The following is a 24,563-nucleotide window of genomic DNA, read 5'->3' as shown; positions in this document are numbered from 1 at the left end:
CCCTTATCTCCGGCAACCCAGAAGAATAAGCAGCTTAGAAAATGTGTATTTGTGAGAGTTGGCTGGTGTTTATTATTGATGTTTAGCCTTCAATCAGTATAATAGGTTTCAAAATACATACATACAGATAAATAATGGCATGGGCTCAGTTAAACACACGTTGTTGACAGGTTATCAGTTTTGGTTCCAAGCTGCAAGTGAACCACACCTGTCTTGGAACATGCTAAGAATTTGTATGTTGTGAAACCACATAGACCTGTCATGAGACTTTTGTCTTGAAAGCTCTAGACAGGTATAGCTGAAATGGCAAAACAGCCTAATGGCTAGTTCTTAGAGAGAGTTGTTACAAATGCATGTAGTTTGGTGTTAAAATCCTGTGTTACTGTAGTAATGAAAACTTGGCTTAGTATCTTGGCCTAAAACCACACACATTTCTATAAAAACAAGCCTGAAGTTCAGTTTAATAATTTGTTTTAATAGTGTAAATCAAGTTTTGTTTGAATTGAACCCACAATAGTAAAGATCTCTGCACGCTTCAGAGCTTAATAATCTCTAGAGACCTTCAGGTAAAATGAGTACTAGCCTGAGCCTGTAAACAAGTGTTCACCATTATCTTGAAGCATATAACCATTTCTTTAAAAACAAAAAAGTGGTGGTAAAACAAGACCAAAGTGCAGCATGCAAAGTAATTGTTAGTACTAATTAATTCTAATGTCGTCTGGATGAGGGTTTGGTGCTTTCTCTGCCATTAGAATTGAGAAACGGTTATCACCTGTATTGAAATCTCAAGTGTATTGAAACAGGAACAGGACATTCACAATCTGAATGGAAGTTAAACCACAAAACTGGCTGATATGAGGATTTTCATAACAAAATCGGTCCATGTGAGGTCAAGTTTCTCAAGTGCAACATTCTTCTCTTTGTCCTTCCCACCATAAAAGTCCCATGTATAAAATCTACATAGTGTACTTCTCAGACCATCAGATTTCCAGTGTTTGAGGTATTTTGTGATTAGATTACAATTTAGTTAATATTACAGGGCACCCCCTGAGCATAAATGCCCTGCACTGATGAGCAGAAATGCTGGAGGTTTTGCATTTCCAATGAAGGACAAAGGTGGTATTTCTAAAATCTATAAAATTCCAAAAACATGCCTGCATGCTTGAGGCTCTGGTTTACTGGTAGTCTTCGCTGATCATCTCCAGTATTCATCATAAATATCAGCAGAGCAGAGTTGGGATGTAACGGAATAGAAGTATGAGGAATACATATTCAGGATACAGAAATTGAATGTGTTCAGCCCAAGTTACACTTAGTAAAGGCCACATTCAGAATACATTTACTTTTTACAAATTTTACAGTTGTAGGAGTATGCTTACAAAACAAACACATTTAGTTACTGTAACTGTACTGTTAAAATCAGCACACTGCATGTAGCAAACATGCTTGTAAGTTTAGCATTGAGTGTGTTTACATGCTTTTAATAATCTGATAACTGCAGAAAATCAGATTTTGTCAGTAATCCAATCAATGTGTTTACATGCATTTGAGTTATCAGATGATGTGTAAACTCTGGGTCAACATGAGTCAGGCAGTAATTTTCTGCTTTGCAACCATTTAACAAATTCACACAAAAAGATATGACGCAAACATAATGTAAACTTAAAATTATAATGAAAAAATGATTTTCTGCTTATTTCCAGTACCACTGTCTGTTTCGCCCATGCGCAGACTGAGAAATCCAAAAGAAATCAGACTAAGAGTTTAGGTGCACTGAGAAATCTGATTACTGAGCTACAGTCCAGCTCTCTTTATTGGATTTCTTAATCAGATCGCTAGACTTTACTCTGAACTAAGAAATTGGAGTATGCTGTTTACGTTGACCATTTTTAATAATTAGATAACTGCAGAAATCCAGATCTGATTATTGAGTGCATGTAAACACACTCATTGGTGTTGTACTGGACTCCTGCTGGAAGGATTGTGTGAGCAGCAGTGGATGGAGGCAGATGGTGAAAGAAAACTTCTTTTAAAATGATAAGCATATTTTTATTAAATGCATTAACGGGGGAAACTGCAAATTGTAGCTTACCAAGATGTACTGTAGATGTATTGCAAATGTATTCTGAATATGGTATTTTTTAATGTACTGTACCAGAATATGTTACTAAATACATTTATTATAGTGTATTCAGTATTTGGCCATCATTACTTTGTGTTTTGTCCAACCCTGCTAAGGAGACATTATGTTCAGGTGTAACTGAAAAGATGATATGTATAAAGGGAAAATATGACGGTGCAGAGGTCATCCATAAAGGTAAAGACAAAATAAATAATCTAAGTTGGATGTAATGCCAGTCATCAGGACAAAATGAGGGGCTTCTCTTCATCTCTCACTGCAAGAAGTACTGAGAGCATCGCTGAGGAGAAAAAGTAAAACTCTGCAACGTAGCTGAGTTCAAAGAGCTCCAGGTTCACACTGAGTGTCCACTCAAAGATGGCAGAGATGTGCTTGTAGTAGTAGTCCTTTTGGACAAAGAAGATACAGTCTGACAAGTGGAGGTTAAGGAATAAGGAATTATATATATAGTAGGCACCCCTGATCAAGTGACGTTTTGTGAAGTGAAAATAACACATCCTCTACAGACAGCACACTTCTTTACATTTTTAATGCATAATTGCTGTTTACTTGCTGGATTTAACATATTGGGAGAAAAATAAACATTAAATGTGGCCTGTGCAAAAATGGCACATTTAATATGTAATATTTTATTTTTTTCCTATATGTTAAACTCAGCACATAAATAAGAAAAAGTGCACTATAGAAAGTGTGCACTAACATTGGCAGATAATGGCATATTTGATTAAGTTCACTTTAGAGCATTTTTTAACATAATCTTATGGATGCAGTACAAGATATGAATCTTATCAGTATTGGTAGATCATTTTTTTAAAAATATCAGCATCAGAAAAATGTTTAGATTTGCCTAATATTTCAAACCAATATCTGATTCTTTTCTCTGTTTCAGAAAACTATCATGTTTAGCTGAGCTACTGAGAAATGTGTATTTTATTCATTTTACTGTGTTTGTAAACCAACATGTATGTGTATATTATATATACATACACACACACATACACACACTTACCAGCCACTTTATTAGGTACACCTGTTCAATTGCTTGTTAACACAAATAGCTAATCAGCTAATCTGTGACTTTGAACGTGGCATGGTTGTTGGTGCCAGACAGGCTGGTCTGGATATTTCAGAAACTGCTGATCTACTGGGATTTTCACACACAACCATCTCTAGGATTTACAGAGAATGGTCCAAAAAAGAGAAAATATCCAGTGAGCAGCAGTTGTGTGGACAAAAATGCCTTGTTGATGTGAGAGGTCAGAGGAGAATGGGCAGACTGGTTTGAGATAGTAGAAAGGCAACAGTAACTAACAAATAACCAACCAACATCTCTGAGGAATGTTTCCAACACCTTGTTGAAAGTATGCCATGAAGATTTAAGGCAGTTCTGAAGGCAAAAGGGGGTACTAGCAAGGTGTACCTAGTAAAGTGTCTGGTGAGTGTATATACACACATGTAAGAACCGCTGTACATCTACATGATCAAGCAATTATCTAATCAGCCAATTGTGTGACAGCAGTACAGTGCATAAAATCATGCATATACAGGCCAGCAGCTCCAAGTAACGTTCACATCAAACATCAGAATGGGGAAAAACGTAATCTGTGATTTTGACCATGACATGACTGTTGGTGCCAGGCAAAGACATACCAAATTTGGAAATTTAAGATTGAAAAAAGAAAGACACATGGCAACAATAGCATCCATGGGAGAGTTGCAAGGCACAAACCACTGCTGACCAAAAACACACAAAGGCTTGTCTTGCCTTTGCCAGAAATATCTAGATGCCCCCCAAGACTTTTGCGATAATATTCTGTGGACTGATATTTCAAAGGTGGAACTTTTTGGAAGACGTGTCCCATTACATCTGGCATGAAGCTAACACTGCATTCCTCCCTAAGAACATCATACAACAGTCAAACATGGTGGTAGTAGTGTGATGGTCTGGGGCTGATTTGCTTATGCAGGACCTGGGCAACTTCTACTTCCGTTCTCTATCAGAAAAACCTGAAGGAGAATGTCCAGCTATCAGTTCATCACCTAAAGCTCAGGCACAGTTGGGAAATGCAGCAGGACATTGATCCGAAGCACACAAGGAAGTACACCTCTGAATGGCTCAGAAGAAATAAAGACAACGTCCTGACTTGAAACACATTAAGTTGCTGTGGCAAGACCTTAAATGGGCAGGTCATGCTAAAAAAAACAGCCTTCTTCTTCTTTCGGCTGCTCCCTTTAGGGGTCGCCACAGCGGATCATCTGCCTCCATCTTGCCCTATCCATTGCCTCCTCTACTTTCACACCAACCATCTCCATGTCCACCTTCACTACATCCATAAACCTTCTCTGAGGTCTACCTCTTCTCCTTCTACCCGGCAGCTCCATCTCCAACATTCTTTGCCCAATATATCCACTATTCCTCCTCAACACATGTCCAAACCATCTCAACCTTTCCTCTCTGGCTTTATCTCCAAACTGCTCCACCTTCACTGTCCCTCTGATCTGCTCATTTCTAATCTTGTCCAGCCTTGTCACTCCCAACGAAAATCTTAGCATCTTCATCTCTGCCACCTCCAGCTCAGCCTCCTGTCTTTTAGACAGAGCCACAGTCTCCAAACCATACATCATAGCTTGACGCACTACTGTCTTGTAAACCTTCCCTTTCACTCTTGCTGCTATCCTTCTGTCACACATCAGCCCCAACATCCTTCTCCACCCACTCCATCCTGCCTGCACCCTCTTCCTCACCTCTTTTTTGCACTGTCCATTGCTCTGGATGGTTGACCCAAGATATTTGAAGTCATCCACCTTTATGACCTCTAGTCCTTGCATCTTCACCTTTCCACCTGCCTCCCTCTCATTCACACACATGTATTCCGTCTTATCTCTACTGACCTTCATTCCTCTCCTCTCCAGTGCAAACCTCCACCTCTCCAGATTCTCTTCCACCTGCTCTCTACTCTCACCACAGATTACAATGTCATCATGGTGCATGGAGCCTCCTGCCTGACCTCATCTGTCAACCTGTCCATCACCACTGCAAACAAGAAGAGGCTCAAAGCTGATCCCTGATGTAACCCTACCTTCACCTTGAAACCATTTGTCACTCCAACTGCACACCTCACCACTGTCTCACTATCCTCATACATGTCCTGCACCACCCTAACATACTTTTCAGCTACACCTGACTTCCTCATACAGTACCACAGTTCCTGTCTTGGCACCCTATCATATGCCTTCTCTAGATCCACAAAGACACAATGTAGCTCCTTCTGACCTTCTCTGTACTTCTCTACCAACACTCTCAATGCAAAAATTGCATCTGTGGTACTCTTTCTGGGCATGAAACCAAACTGCTGCTCACTGATCTGAACCTCTCACCTTAGCCTTGCTTCAACAACTCTTTCCCATACCTTCATGGTGTGGCTCATCAACTTTATACCTCTGTAGTTACTGCAGCTCTGCACATCATCCTTGTTCTTAAAAATGGGGACCAGTACACTACTTCTTCACTCATCAGGCATCCTCTCACTCTCCAGGATTTTGTTAAACAACCTGGTTAAAAAGTCCACTGCCTTCTCTCCTAAACATCTCCATACTTCCACAGGTATGTCATCTGGACCAACTGCCTTTCCATTCTTCATCCTTTTTAAAGCTGCCCTCATTTCCACCTTACTAATTCTCTGCACTTCCTGATCCACTATCTCTCCCCCCATTGTCCTCCTCTCTCTCTCGTTTTCCTCATTCATTAGTTCTTCAAAGTACTCCTTCCATCTACTCAACACTCTCTGTTCACTCACTAGTACATTTCCCTCTCTATCCTTTATCAGCCTAACCTGCTGTACATCCTTTCCAGCTCTATCTCTCTGTTTAGCCAAACGATACAAGTCCTTTACTCCTTCTTTACTGTCCAGCCTCGCATACAGCTCATCATCGGCCTGAGCCTTTGCCTTTGCCACCATTCTTTTTGCTATGCGACTAGCCTCATTCCTCATTCCACCACCAACTTTCCTTGTCTTCTTTCCTCTGACCAGACGAAACACCCAACACATTCTTGCCAGTTTCTCTCACCACCTTTTTTCCCAGTCCCCAGGTAGCTCCTCACTGCCCCCAAGGGCCTGTTGCAATTTTTCCCTGAACTGCCTGCAACCATCCTCCTCCTTCAGCTTCCACCATCTAATCTTTGGCTCTGTCTTCACTCTCTTCCTCTTCTTTGTTTCTAATCTCATTCTACAGACAACCACCCTATGCTGCCTTGCTACACTTTCCCCTGGTACCACTTTACAATCTCCAATCTCCTTTAGGTGGCATCTCCTGCTAAGGATATAATCCACCTGTGTGGACCTCCCTTCACTCTTGTATGTCACCCTGTGTTCTTCCCTCTTCTGAAAATACGTGTTCATCACAGCCATTTCCATTCTCTTTGCAAAATCTACAACCATCTGACCTTCCGCATTTCTGTCTTTCACACCATACATACCCAGCACCTCTTCATCCCCTCTGTTTCCTTCACCGACATGTCCATTGAAGTCTGCACCAATCACCAATCTCTCCTCTCTAGGGACACCATCTACCACTTTATCCATCTTACTCCAAAATTCCTCTTTCTCCTCTAACTGACAACGAACCTGTGGTTCATATGAACTGACCACATTCAAAATCACACCATCAACCGCCAACTTCAGGCTCATGATCCTGTCTGACACTCTCTTTACATCCAGAACACTTTTCCCAAGCTGTTCCTTTAGGATTATCCCTACTCCATTTCTCTTCCTCTCTACACCATGATAGAACAGTTTGAATCCACCTCCAATGTTCCTGGCCTTACTTCCATTCCATCTGGTCTCCTGGACACACAGAATATCTACCTTCCTTCTCTCCATCATATCTGCAAGCTCTCTGCCTTTACCAGTCATTGTCCCTATGTTCAGAGTCCCTACTCTAACCTCCACACTCCTGCCTTTCCTTCTCTCTCGCTGCATTCTAACCCCTCTTCCTCCTCTCCTCTTTGATGGTCTTCGACCTACAGAAGTCCAATTTCCACCGGCACCCTGCTGGTCAACAGCACCGGAGGCGGTTGTTGTTAACCCGGGCCTCAACCGATCCGGTATGGCAATCATATTTGTGATCCGCATGATAGTTTTGGCACAAGTTTTACGCCGGATGCCCTTCCTGACGCAACCCTCACCGTTTATCCGGGCTTGGGACCGGCACCAGAAGTACACAAAGTACACCCCTAATGGCTGGGTTATGCTAAAAAAAACAGCCAATGTAGCTAAATTAAAACAATTCTGCAAAAAAGAATGGGCCAGAATTTCTTCACAGTGATGTGAAAAGTACTTTTTCACAGCACTGTACATACACACACCAGCCAACAGCACTGTTGTGTCAAATTAGCATAACACACACTAACACACCACAGCAGTGCTGAGAATGAACCAAATAAGAAGATAAAAGGAGGCTCATAAAGTATACAAAGAAACAAGTGGACTTTTGTGGAACTACAGTGAGCACCTATATGGTAAGTGAATCTGATAAAATGGACAATGAGTGTAGACACAATGAGGTATACTGAAGTGGCCAGTCTCTGTGTGTGTGTGTGTGTGTGTGTGTATATAATTTTACAGGAGAAGGAAAAAACATTCTTGTAATTGCAGTTAATGTAAAAAGTTTTTTTCAGAGTAATTGTGGACCTTTTCTATTGGTAACATCGACATACACTTTATTTCCAAAAGTATTCGCTCATCTGCCTTCACACGCATATGAACTTGAGTGACATCCTATTCCTAATCCATAGGGTTTAATATGATGTCAGCCCACCTTTTGCAGCCTTAACAGCTTAAACTTTCTGGGAAGGCTTTCCACAAGGTTTAGGAGTGTGTTTATGGGAATTTTTGACCATTCTTCCAGAAGTGCATCTGTGACATCAGACATTGATCGACGAGAAGGCCTGTCTCGCAGTCTCTACTCTATTTCATCCCAAAGGTGTTCTATCGGGTTGAGGTCAGGACTGTGCAGGCCAATCAAGTTCTTTGACATCAAACTCGCCCATCCATGTCTTTATAGACCTTGCTTTGTGCACTGGTGCACAGTCATGTTAGAACAGGAAGGGGATGTCCCAACAATGTTCTCACAAAGTTGGGAGCATGAAATTGTCCAAAATCTCTTGGTTTGCTGAAGCATTAAGAGTTCCTTTCACTGGAACTAAGAGGCCAGCCCAACTCTGGAAAAAACAACCCCATACCATAATCCCCCCTCCACCAAACTTTACACTTGGTACAATGCAGTCAGAGGGTTACTGTTCTCATCCAATTGCCAGATGGAGAAGTGTGATTCTTCACTCCAAAGAACACGTCTCTACTGCTCTAGAGTCCGGTGGCAGCGCTTTACATCACTGCATTAGACGCTTTGCATTGCTCTTGGTGATGTAAGGCTTGGATGCAGCTGCTCGGCCATGGAAACTCATTCCATGAAGCTCTCTACACTGTCCTTGAGCTAATCTGAAGGCCACATGAAGTTTGGAGGTCTGTAGCGATTGACTCTGTAGAAAGTTGGCGACCTCTAGTCACTATGAGCATCGGCATCCGATGACCTCGCGCTGTCATTTTATGTGGCCTACCACTTTGTGGCTGAGTTGCTTTTGTTCCCAATCACTTCCACTTTGTTATAATACCACTGTCAGTTGACTGTGCAATCATGACTGGGCTCGTTGCACAGGTTGCATCCTATCACGGTACCATGCTGGAATTCACTGAGCTCCTGAGAGCGACCCAATCCTTCACAAACGTTTGTAGAAGCAGTCTGATACTTGGTTTTATACACCTCTGGCCGTGGAAGTGAATGGAACACCTGAATTAAATGATTTGAAAGGGTGAGTGAATACTTTTGGAAATATAGTGTATAACCCATGGCAAAAATGATGGCATCACCACTCTTGGAAGAAAATCTTTCAATTGTTTAATTTTCTAGAAAAAAGTTAATTCACAGAGACATGCCACATTTTTTTTCAAAATTCCAACCTTCTGGCATTAAGAAAACAAAAAAAAAAAAGAAAGAAATATAATTGTTGTAGTCAGTCACAATTGTGTTTGTAGATCAAGTAGAGGAAAGAAATATGGAATCACTAAATTCTGAGGAAAATACTATGGAATCGCTCTGTAATTTGCAGTTCTAAAACAAAGACCTGCATCAGACTAAATCTGGTAATTAGTCTTCAGTTAAAAAAAAACCTCACACCTTGGAGAGCTGTTGCACAAAGTGGATTGACATGAATCATGGCTCCAACACGAGAGATGTCAGTAGAAACAAAGGAGAGAATTATAAAACTTCTTAAAGAAGGTAAATCATCACAGAATGTTGCAAAAGATGTTGGATGTTCCCAGTCAGCTGTGTCTAAAATCTGGACCAAGTACAAACAAGATGGGAAGGTTGTAAAAGGGAAGCACACAGTTAGACAAGGAAAACATCAACGCATCAAGATAGAAAACCTAAACAATGTCTTGAAAACAGAAAATGCACAACAAAACAAATGAGAAACAAAGGGGTGGAAACAGTCAATGTCTCTGACCAAACTGTAAGAAATCGCCTAAAAGAAATGGGATTTACATCCAGAAAAGCCAAACGAAAGCCATCATTAACACGTAAACAGAAAAGAACAAGGTTACAGTGGGCTAAGGTAAAGCAATCATGGCCTGTGGATGACTGGATGAAAGTAATCTTCAGTGATGAATTGCGAATCTGCACTGGGCAAGGTGATGATGCTGGAACTCTTGTTTGGTGCTGGTCCAATAGAATAAAATAAAATAATAAAATAAAAAGATGACTGCCTGAAGAAAACATGTAAATTTCCACAGTCGTTGATGATATGGGGCTGCATGTCAGGTAAAGGCACGGGAGAGATGACAGTCATTACATCTTCAATAAATGCCAAAGTCTACATTGAAATTTCGGACACTTTTCTGATTCCATCAGCTGAAAGGATGTTTGGTGATGATGGCTTAATTTTTCAAGATGATAATGCATCTTGCCACAGGGCAAAGGATGTGAAAACTTTCCTTCAAGAAAGACATATAATGTCAATGGCATGGCCTGCAAATAGTCCAGATCTCAATCCAGTTGAAAATCTCTGGTGGGAATTGAAGAAAATGGTCAATGACAAGGCTCCATCTGCCAAGCTGATCTGGCAACAGCAATGACAGACAGTTGGATACGGATTGATGAAGAATACTGTTTGTCATCAGTTAAATCTATGCCTCAGAGAATTCAAGCTGAGGTGGTGTGACTAATGGTGCAATGTTTTTCTCATGATTCAATAATATTTTCCTCAGAATTTAGTGATTCCATATTTTTTTCCTCTACTTGATTTACAAGCACAATTGTGACTGACTACAACAATTATATTTATTTTTTTTTTATTGTTTTCTTAATGCCAGAAGGTTGGAATTTTGGAAAAAAAAATTGTGGCCTCTCTCTGTGATGAACTTTTTTCTACAAAATTAAACAATTGAAAGATTTCTTTCATCCATTCATTTTCCAAGCCGCTTCTCCGTCAGGGTCGCGGGGGGTGCTGGAGCCTATCCCAGCGGTCATTGGGCGAAAGGCAGGATACACCCTGGACAGGTTGCCAGTCTATCGCAGGGCAGACAGACATACACAATCACACACACACACTCACACCTAGTGGCAATGTAACATGTCCAACTGGCCTGACTGTATGTCTTTCGACTGTGGGAGGAAACCGGAGAACCCTGAGGAAACCCACACAGACACGGGAAGAACATGCAAACTCCACAGAGAGAGGACCCTGGTCACCCGGCCCTCCTTGCTGTGAGGCGACAGCGCTACCCACCGCACCACTGTGCCGATTGGAATTTTGAAGCAAAGAAAAAAAAGTTTTGTGGTATGTCTCTATACATTTTTTTCTACAAAATTAAACCATTGAAAGATTTTCCTCTAAGAGTAGTGATTCCATAATTTTTGCCAGGGGTTGTATATTTACACTATAAATCAGCCAAACTCACTGTCCTTGCCAGAAGCAAACAGATTAATTGAGACGTTGTACATGCTGAACGGTGAATACATGTTATCAGCATTGCATAATGCTAAATGCTGAAAGGATACAAAAGATGGTCACTAGCACCTGGATGCTAGTGAAGATGATGCGTATTGGGTAGAGGAAGTGCTCCAGTCCGGTGAGGGCACACCTACTGGTCAGGGAGGTCAGCAGACTGGTGTAGAAGCACACACACACAAAGCTCAGAGCAGCACCGAGGTAATGCAGCAACACCAGCTCTGCAGGCTAAGAGAAGAACACAAGAGCTCAGTCATCTCTTCAGTTTAAGCATTATTCTTTGGATTTGATTTGGTGATTGATGTGAATACTCCATCGTACGCAGCTGGTAATGTTGGCAATGGAACTGAACAAATCACACACGTTCACTTATTATTGTATACAAGATCACAGCACCGTATTTACTCACTGCAATCCACTCTCACATAACTTTTGACACAGTCAGTGCCCAACCAAACCTGTTCAGGGAGACTTCATTTGTGGCCTCACCTTTGTTTATAATTTTAGATTGAGCTGAATAGATAAAGAATTTTTAAGTCTTAACAGGCCTTTTTAAGAAACCAGGAACTGACCTCAAGAACTGCCCAGAGAACTCTGCCCCTGCTGAGTAACAGATACAGCTTTAATTGTTAGCTTTTCTGAATGCTTTGATTAGATGGACTAAGTATTGCTTCAGTGTAAGCTCTAGAAAATGCTAGAATGTAAACGTTCAGGATCAGGGTGGGGCACTGCTGACCTAACTCTGTTTGGGCAATGAATTACTCATAATCCAAAAGCTTTGCGGTAATTATTTTGCAATGTTTAAAACAAGTTTAACACCTCAGTAAATCTACCCCAAAGCCTTGGAATGTCTTTAAGGAGATGTATGTATGTATGTATGTATGTATATTTCCACATGAACGGAATAGCAATTCAAATGAATGTAGAACATTCATACAGATCAAGGCTGCCTGATCAATGTGGAAATATAAGATTATAATCACAATTTTATGCACCATTCAGCCAGAATATTAAAAACACCTCCATTTCTACACTCTTTGTACATTTTATCAGCTCCACTGGGATGCATTTTGTAGATCTACAGTTACAGACCGCAGTCTGTCTGTTACTCTGCATACTTCGTAGGCCCTTTTCACACGGTTAGGTCAGGACTCCCACAGGACCACCACAGAGCTGGTACAGTGCATCAGTGAATCAGACACAGTATGAGTTTTTAAACACCCCAACGTCACTGCTGGACTGAGAATAGTCCACCAACCAAAAATATCCATCCGTCCTATGGGCAGCGTCCTGTGACCACTGATGAAGGACTAGAGGCTGGCCAACACAAACTGTGCAGCAGCAGATGAGCTACTGTAAAAGGGGGCAGACAAAGTACAAAGAGAAACAGATGGACTATAGCCTGTAATTGTAAAACTGCAAAGTGCAGCTACATAGTAAATGTATAAAGTGATAAAATGAACAATGAGTGTAGAAACAAGCAGGTGGTTTTAATATTATGGCTGATCATAAAAATCTTAAAGCAAGTTTTAATTTTACATAATGGTGAGTGAAACGGACAAACTTTGGCTAACCTGTGTTTACTTACATTGCAGTTCCCAGCCACAAATGCACCAATGGCTGCGACACAACCGAAAACCATGGCAAATTTACTGAGGAGTGCGTTGACGCTGCTCTTGTCCATGATATGTGCATGATGGAAAATACAGAAAACCAGGACTGCAGAAAGAGAGGGCACATGGAGTATAATAGAGGTTTCCCACTGTCTTAGCCACAGGTTAAATAAATAAAAAAATGACTGGTTAATAAATCGGATTAAGATTCTGATGCGTTAGCAATTCTCTCATTTCACTTATGTTAAAAGTAGCATCTACATGTTTTTAGACTTGGTTATAACATTTGTTTCATACATCACGTAGAAAAAAAATTAAACTGTGACTAAAATGATTTCATGAAAGACTAATCATGGAACAGTTGGTCCACTTACACAAAAAAGAACCGGCATTGATTGTAGCACTAAAGAGGGAGTTTTCTGGAAAATTGGTTCCACTTGAACTGTGAAGTAAGTAAAAGATATGATGGGTCATTCAGAACTGCTGTAACAAAGAAGTCTAAGCAAATTATGATTATGGTTTTGCTGACCTTATGGTGGGTACATTATTGACTGTACAACAAATCTTAGTGTCATTTGTCAGACATGAGTTTCTGTATTCCCTGGAAGGAAAGAGAAATAAATAAATCAATCAATAAATAAATAAAAGTGTTTTACATTAAAATAAACCTGAAATCTACTTATTTTCTATCTTTGCTAGTTTAAGTCTCAGGTCATACTGAGCGTGATTTGTCATGTCTCATCATTTACGAGACAAAAGTCTTGTTTTCCTGTAGGTGTCCTTCAAAACGCCATGATGTTCACTGGTGTCTAAACTGCCTTCTGAGTTTGGATTATGTCAGAGTGCACCATTAATATTAAACAACAGAAACATTAATATTAAGCAATAATTTCTTCTGTCATTTACCCTTTCTCCATACCCCATCTGTCACTGAACGCTCAGATAGCTCAAAGACCCCTAATACCATGTGTAACTTAGAAATCACCTGGAGGGAAAAAGCATTGTGATCCTGAGTCAAGTTTAGTCAACAAATTTTAAAAATACCTGTCACTACTCTTATGTGTAGTTTTCAAAGCATCTGCAGTAGAGACTGAGTATCTATAGCTGTTACATATCTTCTTTTCTTTATACAAGATTGACGTCTCAGGCTGTGTAAAAATTTAGAAATGCAGTTTATGTACTTCAGTGCTTTAAAGCTTTGCGTCTTGTTGCAATGACATCCTTAACACGTAACACTGGTACAGATCCACTGTACAGATCCAAAACCCATCTTAATTTATTAACCATACAAAAATGAGAGAATAAGGAGAAATAATTATCAATAAGGAAAATAATTATCATCCCATACCAGTTACTGAGTGGGCAGACATGGTGGAAGCTTATTGCAAGGCCATACCTGAAGAAACGAAGACAAGAAAGCAAAGTATGATTGCAAAAAGGTATGTATTTATTATTAAGCTCTATTGTTATTTACAGTAGGTTAAGCCCTCGACAGCAACTGAGCTGCATCACGTGAGTGGTTTAATGTATAGCCCGGAACTCGCTGATAGTGATTGAGTCAGACATCCAGAGTTATAAGCTGCTGGACAATTAGCCTTTCACCAGTGGGATATACTAGCACAGAATTAGTGGATGCCTACTCAGCTAAATTAGCTTATCCACTGAAAATGAAAGGAGAGACAAATCAGGCCATTTGATTAAAGCCAAAACAAAACAGGCCAGGCAAAGTTAAGATTCAACAAAACAAACACTAAGCAAGCCTTGTCTCTGTATTCATCTACCATAATAGAGTCTGTTTGCTTAGTGGGTACAGCAGAGCATGCCATATGTCTTACTTTGACATCAACACCCAAATTACTTACGTGTTTTTTTTTTCCTCGCCGGGCTGGTTACACTGCATTCTTTTACATGTCATTATCATTGTCAAATAACAAAATTTATCAGCGGTTTAAAAAACAAGATGTAAAGGAAAAATAAAAATGCTGAAACATAATGCTTTTAATAACTCTCCCTCATTTAAAGCAGACGTTACTTATACTTCATGTAGGTTGCTTGTTCCCACAGTTGTATCCATAAAATTGCTACCAGCCTCATTAACTCAGGATTGTTGTAGTTATTGAAGGAAGACAGGCAATGTAAATATTCTACCACAGATGACTCTTTTTTGTAGTTTAATTTCCATAAGAAAGGTGTAAATTCCATATGCTCACTTGGAAATCTTTCAAAAGTCTGTCTGTGTACAAGGACACCTCATTCTTTTCTTATTTGTCTCCAGAACATCTTAAAGATAACTGCTTATGTTATGTCTGTCTTTTCTCCTACTGGAGGTTTATGAGAAAGAGCTTACAAATCAGTAATCCTTCACTACCCCAATCTTTCATTTCTGCTGAAATTAAGAAAAGTTGACCTTAAGAAAGAAATTTTGTCCAGTAGGTCACAGTTGGCAGAGGACCTCAGACTATCATTTGTACACCCGGCCAACACTATATTATCTTAACCGCTAAGAAAATGAGAGTTCAACTTACACGGCCCAGCACCCGATGAGAGAGACAGCACAGAGTATGATGGGTAAAATAATCCAGAAGCCCATGTCTTTTGGGCAGAGATATTTGAAGGATTCAGAAGAGATGCTGCTGTGGTCGTCTTAGGTTTCAAACAGATGTTAACCAGCCAGGTCTTTGGTCAACTTCATTGTGTTTCTCTTCACCTCAGCGCCTAAATAAGCAAGAGGAAACTTCACTGAAGAAGAGAAGACTTTACCGGTTTGCCATGCCTTCCACCACCCAGACTGCATTCTTCCTTTTCAGTGCAAAGACAGCTTTAAGAACTTTAAGGCTGACTGCCCCCTCTAACCACTCCTTGAAGCAGCTTGCCCTGTCAGAAAGCCTTGAGGAACTTTGGGTTGGGTCAAACACTGGCCTTATCTCAGTGTTTGCTTAGGCCTACTGTCTATGCACGTTCAGCCATCAGTCCACTAAGTTAAAGAGTGAAGTGTAATGTTAGTGAAGTGGGTTTTCCTTTTATTACCGAAAACCCTTGATTAGTATGAATTAGGAGAAATCATAGAACCTTTTGGATTCCTTTATTTTTTTATTTTTAAAAAATCATTTCATAAACTATTCTAAAAGCACCAGAGGTCTTCAAAGTTCCTCCACACAGCAAATCTATTTTATTTAACTTTATATTTGATCTATTAATAAACTGGCAAATAAAATAAACCAATCAATCAACCCATTAGGTGCCCCTCAATAGCGATTTATTAAAGACCTCTGGAATAGCCCACTAATCAAATGCCATGAAAATAAAACAGAACATGCCATTTCGATTTGTGCTACTAATATTTTAAAAGCTCTATTTTTGTTAAGCCTTTCTCAATGTTTTATGTCTAATATTCACCGGTTTTTCATTAGTTCGTGATTTACAACTATATATACTCTTTTCAGGAGAGGAAACGTCGGCTGAATTTGGGTCCTAAATTCCAAAACAAACGAAATGGCGGCGGCTGTAAGATGGAATCTGCTGCGGGTTTTACGCTCCCAGGCTGCTTCGCCTCCGATTAGGTTTGTATTGAAACTGCTGGTTTTCGAAGCATTCATAATCTGGCCTTATGAGATGTAACATAAGCTAAAGAGGTGCATTAACTTTGGTCAATGAGCACCAACTTTAAGACTTAGCTTAGCCGGCTAACGTTAGCAACTACCCTGCAAAATGGTGCAGCAGTTGAATTGTAGTTATAACGGCTGCATTAATTGAGGTATGATGGGAATTCAAACAAGAGGCTGAGGAATAGTAAACCAACTTCAGCTTCGTGTTGGGGACGTTAACTAATTCTTGCATTAGACTGCGACCTTTATCGTCGCCCACACGAGAGAAGCCCGTAACTAGATTTACGACCACTTACTGAAAACTGCCTAACCCAGGTTAGCTAGGATCACTAACCCGGCTAGTTAAATATTTAATTATCTGGACATTATCTTATTAACTGCAGAACTGTGCAGAAGTGAAGACGTGAGCATGTGTAACTAGTCAGGTTGTGTTAACTGGCTAGCTAGCTGACCTGACACATAAGCGCTGTTTGTTTGACTGCCAGCTTGTTTGTTTAACGGGCCGTTGAATTGTTTATTATTATATTGTTAATTTTTTTTCCTGCAACATGATAACATTAGCTAAAACCACTACCATTTCTGCTGGTTGAATGATAAACTTAGATAAAAACGATGCCTTTGCAAGGGTGTTTGTCATTATTTCACTGTTTTAAAGTCACAAGTTTCATATTACAATTACAGTTTATAACACACTGTTTTATAGGACCTATGTACTATACCAAATAAACAGGATTGGCAAATGAAATACCCCAAACATTAATCGAAACATGAATGAATCCAGTAAACCATTAGTTCCCTATTTTTTTAAGGAATTATACAATCATTGCATAATAATCTAGTGGTTATGTGTTTATAAAACCATCACTTGCCTCTGGACCCACCCAAGTTTCCTAATATTCTTCTCCACCCACACTCAGCCAGCAGATCCTTTGCCTCCATCATACCATCTTACCAGCTCTTTACACTCTTTACTCTTCTTATCTCAACCACCTTGTTCTGTCACTGACAGGTGAGTTGTTGGACTGTGGTTGGTCAATGGAGGCATCCGTCAAGTAGCCCATGAACAGCAGTTTCCTAATATGGCAACTTATTTCAATTTTACTCCTTTCTGTAACAGGCAGTCCATTGTGATATGAAGAGTTAGCTGCTCCATATGGTAGAAACTAGCTGCTGTTAGGCAATCATCACAGAGCATGAGATTTACTTGGGATGAGTGAACTAGCAGGTCAAGCTTGTGCCTTATTGTGCAAATGATGGTAATTAGGATTAATTTAATATAATTATTCTGACTGCTGTGGAATATATGAGGAATAGGAATTTTACGTGTTCCAGATTATTGTAACCTTAAGTGTCACTTTTGATCCCTAATCTATCTCTCTGTGCTGAATGGAGTGCTTCCTGGGCCTGCTGTAAAAGGGTGTTTTTTTTTTTTTCTGATGTGGAGAACATGGAATAAAGCTGGTCCAGGCTATAAAGTAGCCAGATGATAAGGACATTTTAAGTGTATCCAGTTATTTTGGTTATTTGTTGTTGGACAGAAAATTCTCAATGACGTTTTTTAAGAGTATCCTCAGCAGAGCAGCCTTTAAAGGACACATTGTTCTGTTCTTGAACATGCTAGTTTCAGCACATATGGTATGATTGAAAAATGCATATGCTGACCATGAAAAACAAAAAAGGCTGGCGCTGCTTTGTGATTCCATTTTAATGGGTTTTCCACAGCTGCCCTTAGAAAATTGATGCTCCAATTAATGAGTGAATGATTTTACACACTTGGCTTGAAGTATTAAGATGTCAGTCATCAACTGCTCGAGCAGATGGTCTAGTTTTTGTATCCAATGGCAAAAACACAGATTTATGACTGCATACCTGAAACGCATAACACAAGTAACACATGTCTTTTCTCTGTAGGTTTTCACTGAAAGACAGAAGTCAGTGCTACTCCCTGTGGTTAGCCCAGAAGCACAGAATACTTCAGCAGTCAGAGAACAAACAAATCTTAGGTGAGACACTTGAGCAACTTTCCTGCTTTGTTTGTACAGTGGCCCCAAAATGTACTTGGGCACATTAACCATTTAACCACTGTATTGATTGTTGACTGATGGTTGTTAGGTTTCTTATAACAAAGTATCAAACTGATTATATGCATAGAGAAAGCCTAAATCATACCGACCATACCTGAAGTCCACCCTTTGAAAGAATACATTGGCAAAAAGAAAATTACACTCTTGGAATGGTCTGTTTAAAATAAATACCACTTGGTTTGACATTTTCTTTCCTTAACTTAATCCATTTTGACAGAAATATGCTGCAAATGTCCAAATACTTTTTTAGGGGCCCCTTTGTAGCCCCCCCCTCCTTTCTTTTAATTTCTGTCTTTTCATTTTTATAGCTTAGTGTATTTCTAAAGACAACATATCCTTTCCTTGGCAGTACGATGTCTGTCTATTTTGACACAAGACACACCAAACCCCAGGAGTTTAAAGTTTCTTCCTGGGAAGCCTGTGCTGGGAACAGGAACTCTAGATTTCCCAACTTCAAGTTCTGCAGAGTGTTCATCTTTAGCAAAGTAAGCACTTTTCTAAGTAAATTTGTGCTTCTCTTTTTACTGTTTCTATTAGGCTCTGTCACAATAGAAAAGTCATTTAGATTGCCTGTTGATTTTAGCTCTTTATCTAAAAAGCTTATCAACACATTTTTGCCACTTGAGTTATGAGATTAATGCTAGACAGAAAACATGCCACAGTAGGCAGGGGGCCAGAACAGCTTATCAGTGTTTTCAGATACAAGCCCGGTCATTTTGTCCTTGTTCTTTTGATGGCTCTTGAGTGCAGAACGATCCAGTACTCTCAGAATGTGTGTTTGTGTAATATTGTTAAGAGCTGAGTTTTCAGTGTCCTCTTTTAAGACATGGATAGCTGGGGTATAAGACCTAAACTACATGAAGTATTAACATTGTTCTGTTGTTTCTACAGGAATCTTTTTCAGGTTGAAGGGGTGAAAAGTGTGTTTTTTGGCCCAGATTTCATCACACTGACCAAGGTGTTTTAGTGTTTTTTTTTTTTTTCTTTTCTTTTTTTTTTAGTAAATGTTTGTTGTATTGATTGTGGATCCATCTCATTGTAGAAAATGGGTACTTGGCTAATACACTGAATATTTGTGATTATAGATAGATGATGTGGAGTGGATGGACATTAAAGACAATGCAGTTGAGGTCATCACTAAGTTTTTTGAGAGTGGAGAACCTGTCACAACTGGAGTGACGCATCCTGAGAACAGTGAGAATAGCTCTGTTTCTTGTCATCATGCCAAAGCAATGATGGGTTGCTACATTTATGATTAATATGCCCCTTAATTAGACAATTATCTGTTTTCCTTCCTTGAAGGGGAATTATTCTGCTTTTTTTTTTTTTTTTAAATTCTGCATAGTTCAGTTGTTAAATAATAAACAGTCATTCAGAGCAGTTTGATGTGAAATACTCTGCTCTAGAAAATGTTCATAGTGGTGGTAATAGGAACTGGACGTCAGAAGAGTTTAATGCCTCTAAAAGCTTCTTCACAGAAACAAATATGAAATAGTTGGGATGACATTGTTTAGACGTTGTGTGTGTGTGTATGTATATGTGTATATATATATATATATATCTCTTTAACCCTAACCCTTTTCTAACCCTTATCCCATTTCTTCTTTTTGCCCCTACTCCTTGTTTGAGTGTCACTCTAACCCCTTGGAGCGGAGATACAAAGGATAGTGGTTGAAATCTTGCCCTATGAAATGGGACAATACTAAAAAAAAATAAAATAAAAAAACACTGCTTCGTTAACAGCTGCTTTCAGTGATCGGAGAGAAGGGAAAAGATTAGCAACCTCGCTACTGGGCTTTAGTTACATTTAGGGTAACATATGCAAGAGGGGGTATAAGACAATTATTTATTATCAGCTACTGCTAATTCATTCATGATATGAAGCTGAGCTCAGTTATTCTTGTTCGAATTTTCCCGTTCCACCTTAAGTGGTGCAGCAGTAACTTTCTGGCGCTTCAGGCGTCAATACTACTGGGGTATTTAAGGTGGAACCAGAAAATCTGCTAACTATTAACATACTTTTTTTTTTTTTAGGCTTGTTACGAAGAAAACAACCATAATAAATTGAAAGGAAAGTAAACTAATGTAATACAATAGTATCATAATTTTTAACAGAGAAAATACTTTTGTGGGTTACTTTGTTCACTCTCACAGCTATATTGCCAGGTTTCTTTTTTTCTCATAACTCTCCATTTGAAGTGAGCCTCTGAAAAATCCCCATTTGGAGGGCCATGTAGCCCTAACACTTCACCCTACCCCTCTATCTCAACAAAAATCCGGACACCAAAACCCTAGACATGAACGTGCAAAACGCAGGGCTGAGGACTAAGTGGTAGGGGCAAGGGGTGAAATGGGATTGGGCCCAAGTATCCCTACAGTTAACCTTTTCACGTCAAATCACTCTGAATGACTGTTTACACCTCAATGGTTGACTTATGTACAGACAAAAAAAATGGTATTCCCCTTTAAGTCTCAGTAGACATTTGTGTGTATGTATTTTCTTTTGTTACAGGTGTTTCAGAAGAGGATGATGACATTGTCTCTATGATTAAAGAGCTTTTAGACACAAGAATCAGGTACTCTGTTCATGTTGAAACGGTTTTGCACCGAAGGGACTTGCAAATGTCATGCTTATAGCCCTGATTGCTGAATTATTATTATTATTATTATTATTATTATTATTATTATTATTATCATTATTAAAGCACAGTGCTTTCAGTTTTAAGGAGAGCTTTGTGTTGCAGTAAATAAATGCCATTAAGCATTGACATAGCAGTCTGATGCATGGCTATTTAGCCAAGAATATTCTTTGTAACCCAGCATATTTACAAGAAATATAAATATGAGACGATGGTCTCATTCTTGCACTGTGATTTATATGATACATATTGTGAGTGGGGATGCAACAAAGCAACAAGTATTTAGCGTTCATGACAGTTAAAGTTTATCACATGATTAAGACACTCAGCAGGAATGAAGCACACAGGACTCTCGCAGGACAAAAAAGTGTCATTTGTTAATTTCCTGACATTGTTCTCTTGTGACCTTTTGTAATAACATTGTGTGGAGGTCAGTATTATGTCAGATGCACAGTATCTTGTTCAGATGACTCATTCTTAGTGTAGTGAAATAAATGATTCATTTTTGAGATCGCTTTGTGACTTTTTAAAGCTAATGTTATGCCCGTTTTGACTAGAAATCAAATATCAAGCCAGATTCTGTAATTAGGAACAGTGTATTTCGTCCTCAATTATACATGCTGTCGGATTTTATTTACATTATACGTTGTTTAGGATTAGATCTGACAGTACCATAGACTGTAAAGGATGATCCCAGCAATATTTGACATCTTCTCTACTTATTAGGCCCACTGTACAGGAGGATGGAGGTGATGTCATCTTTAAGGGCTTTGAAGATGGCACAGTGAAGCTGAAGCTGGTTGGCTCCTGCACAGGATGTCCCAGTTCAACAGTTACGTTGAGAAACGGCATTCAGAACATGCTGCAGTTCTACATTCCAGAAGTGGACGATGTGGAACAAGTAAGAGTAATTTGCCGAGGGCGCAATTAAATGGCTTTTTTTTTAAAGGGAAAGGTGCCCTTATATGTGCCCTCACTTCTACACTTGCCAGTTTACCATTCACAGTTGCTTATATTCATTTTTCCAATATCATAATGTTTTCTTCGATAGGTGGAAGATGAAGTGGATGAAATCAACATGAAAGTGTTCACAGAAGTGGAGCAGAAATTAAAAGACTCATAGCATGACGGGTCATTCTGTTGTCTCCAGATCACCATGGAATAATACAGTAGAATATTTAAATATCGGTTGTATCATCAGAGAATTGTAAGAGACTTTGAGCATGCATATAGAGCAAGATAATAACACAGCATACAACCAGTTACAACAAGCTGCAAACGTATTCAGACTTCTATAAAGGTTTCAAGTTTCTTCTATATTGCAACTTACACATTAATAGATTTTTTTTTTCCATGCTTCTAGGATGTTATGCACCTAGTATAGCATTGTAAGGCTGATAAGACCACCCTGCAAAAAACTGAAAGAACTAAATTTTAAACCATTACTAACGTTGGACAGGTTAACCAGCTTTCCTGAGTTAATGTAATTGTTTGCTAAACTAATTATATATCTTAGAAAATACCAGCTTGAGGTTGCAAATATTTTATTTAGCATTTATCTGTATTTACTCATATGAATCGTTGCATTCTATTTTAGGCTACTGAAATAGACTAGCAATGACGAAACAGCTTATTTGTTTAGATTTCCCTGATTGCTATGTGTGGAAACACAAAATATAAAGTCCTAAAAAAATATTTTAAAGAGGAAGTTCACCTTTTTTTTTTTTCTTTCTCTCAAAAATGTCAGCATAATTTACCTAGAAATGTAAACAAAGTTGGGGTTTAGGGGGTCTTTCTGACTGGTTTACTTTTCAGTGGTGGTGATAAGAACCAGAACCACAAATCCACCGACTCTGTTTGCTATCCACAATGACCAGTAAACATACACATCTTTTTGTATACAAAGTTATTAGTGATAAAATTGCAGTAAATCTGGCGGAAAAAAAGGTTTCTTTGGGCGCTATTTTGTCTTACAGTGCCCTGTATATATCAGATTTATTTTTAAAATATATAATAAAACAGTGTCCCAGGCATCACACAATGTGCTTGCAACCATTTCATGTAGTAACTTTCTATGATGTTTCTATCCCCACCACTGACTTTTTTTCAAGAATGGTGCATTTCATATCAAATATAAACCTTTTTAAAGAGATATTTAATAACGTGTTCCTAGCTGTAATTCTGTCCATTCATTTTTACATGACAACATTTGGCTGTTGAAAAGTGTCATGTACAGTGCAGCATGTCTGAATATGTTTGCGGTTGGTGGTGTTGTGTGTCTAGACCAGGGATCAACTTAACCTGCAGCTACAACAGCTTTTTGCAGATTTCATTTCAACCAAGCAAGAGCCCTCCTCATATAACTAACAAACTGCTTGAAGGCCGAGATCAACTGATTGGTACCAGATGTGCTTCTGCCAGATGGGAATGAAAACATGCCGCCACACTAGCCAACTTTTCATTCAGCAGCACCTTAATAATCCACTGTAAATGACATGATTAAGGTTTATCAGATAGAGTTCAAAGTTGGTTTCACAATATAATTTGCATACTGTTACATATACATCATTGACATAACTGTATACTGTAGTGCTTGTGTGCAATATTGTGCTGATCATTTTTTTATGTAGCTTTACAGTTTCCAGACAGCTCGACTTGAATGCTTGTCTTTGGGAGGTTTGAAATTGTGTTGCACACAGCAAATTGATACAGTTTGAAGTCTATACCAGTGGTTCTCAAACCCCAGTCCATGTTTTACTTTATTTCAGCTCCACATCTGAACCAAACCATTCGAAAATGCAGAAAACCTGATTTAGGTGCATTAGGAGCTGGGTTAGAGCATAACTGTGGACCCTGAGGACTGGTTTAAGGTCTCTAATCTACACTATAGATCACAGATTTTTAGGTTAAAGAGCAAAATTGCACAATTCAGAGGGACTGAGATTGAATTATGTTCAGCTTTTGGTCTGTATGAGCAAATTCATTTCTTTGTGCACAGACATTTAGATTAAGTAAATATTTCTAAAAACAAATGGTTAAATGTATTGTACTAGCCTTCAAACAGTGTCCCTGCAGTTGTTCACTGTAAAGTTCTTTGAGAAGTAATGTCAACTTAAAATGTGTAAATAAAATACAGTCTAAGAATCACATTGGCTTGTGTCTTTTCTTATGCGACTCCAGACAGAATTGCTTTGTACTGGGGGAATGCTGAGAGTATAAACGGAAGCTTAATTTTATGGTCATTCATTAGTCGTCAGAATTGAAATAGCTCATCGAAGTTATAGAGGGATAAAGTGATTTACACAAAGCTAAACAAAGAATGTCAAAAGTGGGAAGTAACTGGTAATATGTATTCAGTTGAACATAAGTAAAATTTTGATAGTTTTGCATTTTCTTGAGCAAATACTTTAAAATA

At 39.0% G+C, this 24,563-nt stretch overlaps 2 protein-coding genes across 3 annotated transcripts; one reads left to right on the top strand and one right to left on the bottom strand.

Annotated features, from left to right (window-relative positions):
- Nucleotides 1-48: 48 nt before the first annotated feature.
- Nucleotides 49-17,544, bottom strand: si:dkey-228d14.5 (uncharacterized protein LOC796266 homolog). 2 transcript variants are annotated; one of them, XM_017725508.2, is made up of 8 exons: nt 17,307-17,544; nt 15,346-15,535; nt 14,169-14,216; nt 13,350-13,421; nt 13,195-13,262; nt 12,796-12,926; nt 11,258-11,435; nt 49-2,549 (listed from the first exon to the last, which is right to left on the bottom strand). In XM_017725508.2, exons 2-8 carry the CDS (start codon nt 15,408-15,410, stop codon nt 2,362-2,364), a joined length of 750 nt encoding a protein of 249 aa, XP_017580997.1. In that variant the 5' UTR covers nt 15,411-15,535; nt 17,307-17,544; the 3' UTR covers nt 49-2,361. The 2 variants fall into 2 exon arrangements, with proteins under 2 accessions (XP_017580997.1, XP_017580989.1); XM_017725500.2 differs by lacking the exon at nt 17,307-17,544 and having other exon boundaries at nt 15,346-15,649.
- Nucleotides 16,295-24,295, top strand: zgc:110319 (uncharacterized protein LOC796111 homolog). Its single transcript, XM_017725487.2, has 8 exons — nt 16,295-16,380; nt 18,337-18,428; nt 18,859-18,994; nt 19,401-19,467; nt 19,595-19,703; nt 21,022-21,085; nt 21,875-22,049; nt 22,200-24,295. The coding sequence occupies exons 1-8, from the start codon at nt 16,313-16,315 to the stop codon at nt 22,269-22,271; spliced, it is 783 nt and encodes a 260-aa protein (XP_017580976.1). The 5' UTR covers nt 16,295-16,312; the 3' UTR covers nt 22,272-24,295.
- Nucleotides 24,296-24,563: the final 268 nt, after the last annotated feature.

The sequence above is a fragment of the Pygocentrus nattereri genome, chromosome 5 (assembly GCF_015220715.1).
Source record: "Pygocentrus nattereri isolate fPygNat1 chromosome 5, fPygNat1.pri, whole genome shotgun sequence".
In the NCBI taxonomy this organism is placed as follows: domain Eukaryota; kingdom Metazoa; phylum Chordata; class Actinopteri; order Characiformes; family Serrasalmidae; genus Pygocentrus; species Pygocentrus nattereri.
Note: the sequence above shows the minus strand (reverse complement) of the source record. Positions and strands in the feature narration are given on the sequence as shown.

Bases quoted from the DNA above. Each gene is read 5' to 3' on its own strand.
- si:dkey-228d14.5 (XM_017725508.2), bottom strand. From the start codon at position 15,410: ATGGGCTTCTGGATTATTTTACCCATCATACTCTGTGCTGTCTCTCTC. The intron at 14,217-15,345 runs GTAAGTTGAACT...TCGTTTCTTCAG, and splicing joins CTCATCGGGTGCTGGGCCGT to GTATGGCCTTGCAATAAGCT. The intron at 12,927-13,194 runs GTAAGTGGACCA...CTCTTTCTGCAG, and splicing joins CAATGCCGGTTCTTTTTTGT to TCCTGGTTTTCTGTATTTTC.
- zgc:110319 (XM_017725487.2), top strand. From the start codon at position 16,313: ATGGCGGCGGCTGTAAGATGGAATCTGCTGCGGGTTTTACGCTCCCAG. The intron at 18,995-19,400 runs GTAAGCACTTTT...TTGTTTCTACAG, and splicing joins GAGTGTTCATCTTTAGCAAA to GAATCTTTTTCAGGTTGAAG. The intron at 19,468-19,594 runs GTGTTTTAGTGT...TTGTGATTATAG, and splicing joins ATTTCATCACACTGACCAAG to ATAGATGATGTGGAGTGGAT.